Source organism: Bufo gargarizans, chromosome 2 (genome assembly GCF_014858855.1).
Source record: "Bufo gargarizans isolate SCDJY-AF-19 chromosome 2, ASM1485885v1, whole genome shotgun sequence".
In the NCBI taxonomy this organism is placed as follows: domain Eukaryota; kingdom Metazoa; phylum Chordata; class Amphibia; order Anura; family Bufonidae; genus Bufo; species Bufo gargarizans.
Window position 1 is genome coordinate 630252272 of NC_058081.1, and position 7724 is coordinate 630259995.

At 46.5% G+C, this 7724-nt stretch overlaps 1 protein-coding gene across 1 annotated transcript; it reads left to right on the forward strand.

The window, feature by feature from the left end:
• Positions 1 to 561: 561 nt before the first annotated feature.
• Positions 562 to 7265, forward strand: RPL22 (ribosomal protein L22). The gene is made up of 4 exons (XM_044278367.1): positions 562 to 619; positions 3061 to 3165; positions 3908 to 4032; positions 7069 to 7265. Exons 1-4 carry the CDS (start codon positions 608 to 610, stop codon positions 7211 to 7213), a joined length of 387 nt encoding a protein of 128 aa, XP_044134302.1. The 5' UTR covers positions 562 to 607; the 3' UTR covers positions 7214 to 7265.
• The last annotated feature ends 459 nt before the right edge of the window (positions 7266 to 7724 follow it).

A 7724-nucleotide genomic window follows, 5' to 3' on the forward strand; every position in this document is an offset into this window, starting at 1 on the left:
GTATGTACACAGTGACTCCACCAGCAGAATAGTGAGTGCAGCTCTGGAGTATAATACATAATGTAACTCAGGATCAGTACAGGATAAGTAAGGTAATGTATGTACACAGTGACTCCACCAGCAGAATGGTGAGTGCAGCTCTGGAGTATAATACAGAATGTAACTCAGGATAAGTAAAGGATAAGTAATGTAATTTATGTACACAATGACTCACCAACAGAATAGTGAGTGCAGCTCTGGAGTATAATACATGATATAACTCAGGATTAGTAAAGGATGAATAATGTAATTTATGAAGGCTGACTTCACAAGTTATGTTGATTATTTCATATGTAAACTGTAATATGGGTTCTTGAGGTGGATATTCCCTTTAAGGTACACTTTTATGTTGAGTGCACTCTGACACTTTGGATCCCGGTGACTACTCCAGCGTTATATCCGGTCAAATATCAGCGCGTGACGCAGGCAGCCAGCAAGAGCGACTATAGTTCTCTGCAGTCATGCGTATTAGAGACCATCGATCTGCTCGGCACTCGACTGCTAAAAAGAACACTTACATAGCGCATGCGTGGCGGCTTCCTCTTCCTTTCAGCCATCTGAGGTCGCCATGGCTCCTTTGGTCAGTATCGAGCTCATCACGTTGTATCTTCGGCTTGGGCCTTTGTGCGGCCGGTGGCGGCTCCCCAGCTCCTCGCTGCTTTCCTGCGATGCCGTGGCGCTTCCGCAATGAACGCGCTTGACGTTCCGGGAGTGTGACAGCGGAGAAAAGCAGCGTGTGCAGCGTGCGGAGCCGCGGCCTGGGCGCAGCCTGTACCGGGTGCGGGGGGAGGTGGCGGCGGCGGCTGCTAGATGTGTGGGGCCCAAGAGCTGTATGGAATAATGGAAGAAGCGATGTGGCGGGGTAACCGGCAGGGGGGCCCCCGGGGGTCCAGAGGCCTCACCCCCCCCCCAACCCCCATCATGTAATAGAAGTGATAATGTACAGAGCTCCACAGCCAGTCTGAGCTGTGATATACATTATAATGTACAGGGCTCCACAGCCAGTCTGATCTGTTATATACATTATAATGTACAGGGCTCCACAAGCAGTCTGATCTGTTATATACATTATAATGTACAGGGCTCCACAAGCAGTCTGATCTGTTATATACATTATAATGTACAGGGCTCCACAGCCAGTCTGAGCTGTGATATACATTATAATGTACAGGGCTCCACAGCCAGTCTGATCTGTTATATACATTATAATGTACAGGGCTCCACAACCAGTCTGATCTGTGATATACATTATAATGTACAGGGCTCCACAGCCAGTCTGAGCTGTTATATACATTATAATGTACAGGGCTCCACGAGCAGTCTGATCTGTTTATATACATTATAATGTACAGGGCTCCATGAGCAGTCTGATCTGTTATATACATTATAATGTACAGGGCTCCACGAGCAGTGTGAGCTGTTATATACATCATAATGTACAGGGCTCCACAGCCAGTCTGAGCTGTGATATACATTATAATGTACAGGGCTCCACGAGCAGTCTGAGCTGTGATATACATTATAATGTACAGGGCTCCACGAGCAGTCTGATCTGTGATATACATTATAATGTACAGGGCTCCACGAGCAGTCTGATCTGTTATATACATTATAATGTACAGGGCTCCACAACCAGTCTGAGCTGTTATATACATTATAATGTACAGGGCTACACAGCCAGTCTGAGCTGTTATATACATTATAATGTACAGGGCTCCGCGAGCAGTCTGAGCTGTTATATACATTATATTGTACAGGGCTCCGCGAGCAGTCTGAGCTGTTTATATACATTATAATGTACAGGGCTCCACAGCCAGTCTGATCTGTTATAAATCCCGCACTGCCGCAGTTAGGTCCTTGAGGCCTGACCCCTGACTTACATTCCCACCTCCTCTGACCCTCTGCTCACCAATCGGGCGCTGCTGCTTTCCTTGCGCCCGTTTCCCCCCCGACACGCTACATCATCAGTAATGCTACGTGGTGCATGCGTTTATGGAGCCTCAGCCTGCCCTGGAGGACCTCACCCGTACCATGCTAAGCCCACCTGCTGTCCGTAGGCCAGTTGCCCGCTGTATAATGTGCCCTGCTCAGGGCTCATGCTGCCACTGTTACTGCCGCATTGCCACAGTATCCCAGGCCTTTGCACATTGCTATACACATGGGGGTATGTGCAAAGCATTGCAACCTAGTGTCTGTAGTACAGACATGATGATGCATATGCTCTTCCCAGTCTGTACATACCCCCATGTGTATAGTAGGAGTGTACATACTAGGGTATACAGGCTAGTTTTATTAAAAATGTAAATAAGCCCCTCCCTCAATAAAAATGAGTCCCCCTTTTTTCTAAAAAGTAAAAACAAAATAAAAAAATTAACATATTTGATATTGCCGTGTGGGTAACTGTCTGAACGATTTAATTATAATGTTAATGATGCTGTGCAGCAACCGCCGTAAATGTAAAAAAAGTCCAAAATTGCTGCTTTTTGATCACATCACATCCTAGAAAAATGAAATGAATGATTAAAAAGTCACGTATACAGTCTATCCCAAGTACATCCACACCATCGGAACAGGCAGCATAGCGTGTAAGGAGAGCGCTAGCCTCAGCCCTGACCATGTGGACATGTAGTACTTTTATTCAGGCTGCCTCCGCCGGAACGCCGCCCACATTATAGTCAATGGGGACGGAGCGGTAGTCCGGGGGCGCGCATGCACTAGCGGCAGGACGGATCTGACAGGCTGTTCACCCGCCGGAGTCCCTTGCCACTAGTGTGAAACTAGCCTTATAATACTCCACACATTATAATACACAGAGCTGTGTTATAGGCTGATAATCTGCATTAGTAGTCCGGATCAAGGACCTCCAGGTGTTATAGACAGGAACTCCCAGCATCCTCTGTTAGCCTGCCATCTTCAGTAATATTACATCTTTGATAATGAAGACTGCATTTATGCTTGTTTCCCCCCCCCCCCCCCCCCCCATGGCCAAATCTAATTACCGCTTGTTCTTGGCTTCTCTAGAAAAAGTCCACAACCAAGGGCAGCAAGAAGAAGAAGCAGCTGCTGAAGTTCACCTTGGACTGCACACACCCTGTGGAAGATGGCATCATGGATGCTGCTAACTTTGTGAGTACGGCTTGTGCCCAAAGAATGCCTAAAAGACCTTTCTGCTTGCTGTCAGTGAAAGAACAAATTTACTTTCGCACCCTGTGCCGGTCCTGCTCTTGGCTCAGCAGGGGACAGTTGCATCCAGTCTAGCTAAGCAGCCTGATACATTGTAGCAAATCACCAGAGATTTGTGCAGAGGCTGCCAGAGCACTGTCTAGGCTGGATACAAGTGTATTTGCCCCTCAGAATACCACAGGAGTGTCCCCATTCACTGACAGCATGCAGAATTGTCAAAATGGATGCGTATTAGGGAATGGGAGGTCTGCGATAGATAAGACGTGCTGTTTGTTTGAATCTCCCGTAATCCGTGCTGGCGTGTCAGCCTCCATGTACATGATCATACTAAGCTTTACTGGTGGTCTCTGTATGGGACATCTGCAGCTGTCTTCTGTGCACACATCTCCGAGGGTGATTCTTACCCTTCATCCTCTAGAGGGACTGGTCCATAAGGAAGTCATGGAGGGTACCCCCTAAACTGCTGCTTACAAGCCTCGGCTGTGGTAGACTCAAGCTGCCCATGTATTTGTATGGACAGTCTGAACGGCCCCCATGTAATACTGCTGGTACAGCTTTGTAGTGTCCACAGGGATTGTACCTTCCCTTCTCCTACATTGTAAATGGGGACGGGGTAGCTCTTCCTCTTCTGCTCCCTCGGGCTCTGCATTGCTGTCCAATTCTGAATCTTCATAATCCATTACAGGAGCAGTTCTTGCACGATCGCATCAAAGTGAATGGGAAGGTTGGCAACCTAGGTGGTGGTGTTGTCACCATCGAAAGAAGCAAGAGCAAAATCACAGTGACGTCAGAAGTACCATTTTCCAAGAGGTGAGTGATTTGAAGAGCAGGCCTTCTCTATTTTCATGAGGTTCCTGGTGGTGTATCAGCATCTCATTATTGAATATACACTGCTGATACATATTCAGAGGTCGCGCTATATTTTTTCCGGAAGAATAAAAATACTCCCCTTACCATTTTTGAGGAGTATTTTTAGGCGAGGAGGAGTACGAAATTTGCAGTAATAGAAATAACTAATACATAGGCCTACATAATGTTAAGGGCTTGTCCACATCTGCATTGTACGGGGCTCTGTCGCAGATTCTGTCAAAGACTGGACAAAAAAGCCTTGCATGCAGGATCTTGAACAAAAACTGAATGGACTCCATAATAGTCAACGGATTCTGTTTAGTTTTGGTTGGGTCAGTAATGTCCGATCCAGCACTTGGGTTATTTTCGTTGTTCTGCTCATCTAACGGAGCAGAACAACAGAAATAAATAGTGGTTGTGTGAACGTGCCCACAGAGGTGGGTATTTATGCCAGGGTACTATTACTTGTTACGGCAGGCAATTATAGCAAAGTGATAAAGTACAGTTCAAAAAACTGAAAAAGTAGTCTGCAACAGCCCTCTGGTTATAGGTGGCATACAGCTGCATGTAGGTCTATGGGAGCTACAGGCAGGGTTTCATTAGCACTGGGGCCCTGTCCTTGTCCAAACCAGTGGATCCTATGACATGTCCCACGGGAGTGAAGCAGAGCTTTACTTCCAGCCTAAGTACTTCAGAAAGAAGAGGGTTGTGGAATCCGCACGCCTTTTGATCGTGGGTGCTCGTGGAAGACTTCAGTCTAGTAATGATTTAGATAATCCACGGCACACCAATATCGTTTTGCTTGCAGTTTATTTTGATTAAACAAATTCCATTCTCAATTATTATACATAAAGCAATTCAGGCCATAATGTGTCCCAACGTTTCGGTCTTAGACCTTTCTCAAGGGATCTGAAGCCATCATATAGGACACCTCCAATTCAAGCGTCCTATATGATGGCTTCAGATCCCTTGAGAAAGGTCTAACAAGACCGAAACGTTGGGACACATTATGGCCTGAATTGCTTTATGTATAATAATTGAGAATGGCGCGATAAGTCATATAATGACACTGTTTGTATTGGTGTGCTGTGGATTATCTAAATAAGTACTTCAGAAAGGCCTGAGAGCCACAGCAGGGCACAGACCTTCCTGCCAATGCCTGACTTTCACAAACCCCACTTAACACTACATGTACAGAACAGGGCAACTTCAGAACACCCATACTGGAGGCTGCAGTGCCACAGCTCCTTCTGTGCCCATACACCATGGATGAATACACACACTGTAGAGATGACAGCTGGTGCACCCTTACCCACAGCGCCTCTCACCGCAGGAGAAGAGGCGTTAACTTACTGGGCTATTCCTGAGCAGGAAATTGGCCCAGGTTTTGACTGAGATAGAGCAATACCTTTGTCACTCAGTCACAGGTTGAAAAGCGCGGCACAGTCCGGTATTATACAAGTTCCCAGCATCCGGTAATCCTCAGAACATTCTTTTGGCGCATTGTCAGTGGCACACATTGTAGAGAAGATACCTGGTGCCCCCCCTACAGTGCGTCTCACCGCAAAAGAAGAGGAGCTAACTTACTGGGCTCATCCTGAGCAGGAGCTGGGACCGGAGGACGAACAATGCTCTAGTTTCTGCGCATGGTGCTGTGCAGATGGTGTGCACATATAGATGGATCGCTCGCTGCAGCTTTACAGTAGCGAGCCAAATGGTCAGCAGCCTGCTTAAAGCAACCAATAACAAAGCTTCTTGCTGTTAGGAGCTTTGTTATTGGTTGTCAGGCACAGGCAGCATCACTGCGCTGCCTGTACCGTTCACTGCGCACCCTGAGCTGCTGAATGTAGGGGAAAAGTCTAAGGCGTATTGGTACGCCTTAGACCAGGCATCTTCAAACTGCGGCTTTCCAGCTGTTGTAAAACTACAACTCCCACAATGCCCTGCTGTAGGCTGATACCTGTAGGCTGTTCGGGCATGCTGGGAGTTGTAGTTTTGCAACAGCTGGAGGGCCGCAGTTTAAGGATGCCTGCCTTAGACTTTTTTCAAGGAGTAAAATGGTCTGAACAGGCGTCTGACGCTTGTACAGGTGTTAATGCGACCTCTGCCCATATTATACATGTACTTGTTCTGGATAGTTTTCCGTCCGGACACGATGCATGCGCACATTATATACAACACACATCCTTCGCTGGTCACATGGTGATATCACACAGGTTCTTCTCCGCTGTACAGCTAGCCGGCAGAGTGTAAATAGGGGGGGGGGGGGCATGGCAACTATGTGGTCTGCTTTCATTGGGAGTATGCAACTGGCTCTCTCATCCAGTAAAGCGCTGTATTGCGACTTGTGCGTCTTTTTTTACGGTAGTAGCTCTTAGCATTTTTGAGTATTTTTTATTCGAGGAGTATGAAATTTCAAATTCAAATATCTGACATTATACATTAAACATAACGCCACAGCCACCATAACAGAGCCATACACAGTGCTGCCTAGCAGAGCTTAGCCACTGAGCCACTTCACTGGCAATATTGGTGAAGTTAGCAAAGCCACAGCACATGTGTCCTCTACAGTGCCCTAAGTGGTGTGGGAAATGCCCTGCAGCCTGCCCAAATTACTAGCAGCCTCCTTACTAATAACAAAGCACGATATGCTCTGTACTATATGCACACTCAATTCAGAGCTCTGCTGTATAGACATTACATACACAGCTCTACTATGTACACATTACGAACGCAGCTCCACTTTATGCTCAATACACAGATAGCTGCACTATATGTACATTACATAAACGGCTCTACTCAATAGCCTGTTTTATGCACTTTTGCCAAAACGGCGGCTCAGATGCGGACCCAAACAACGGCCCTGTGCATGAGGCCTAAGGGTGGCGCATTTCCTCTCACTGAGGGATTAGTGGTGTGGTGTTTGTTGTTGTTTTTTTATGAGGACTTCCTGTATTTAGTTTGAGTGCATTATAAAATAAATCTTTCTTTTAATAGGTACTTAAAATACTTGACCAAGAAATACCTGAAGAAGAACAGCCTGCGAGATTGGCTGCGCGTGGTTGCCAACAGTAAGGAAAGCTATGAATTAAGATATTTCCAGATCAACCAGGATGAGGAGGAGGAAGAGGACGAAGATTAAACTTTTAGATCTGGATATGTTTTGTATTACCCACAATAAACATGGGAACTCATTGGTTTCTTTCAGTATTTTTTATTTTTTAACCTTTTACAACATTTTCATCACACTAAGGACTGATGCACACCGTATGTCGACTGAGCCCATATTGCGGCCTGTTCACTTGCGGACCCACGGGCAATTTGAGGTCCGCAGCACAGGCCTGACTGGCACACAGTCGCGTGCTTGAGCCCTATTCCATTGCTGCCCATTTCCCCAGAAGAAGCCAGAATACTGGCGAAACATGTCGGGGGCAGTTGTAGTTTTTTATGTCAGTCTCCTTCTTCACAGTGAACAAGCTGTGGTTAGTCCGGACGGACTAGACTTCAATAGTGTGATCATTCAAACAATGATGTCATATACGTTATCTATCAGTGACCACCAATAGTTTGTAGTGCTTCTAGCCTGTCAGCCTCTAGCCGATCTGCTGTGTGTATGGGTGCAACTTGCATTTCCTTGACAGTGGGGTGAGGCC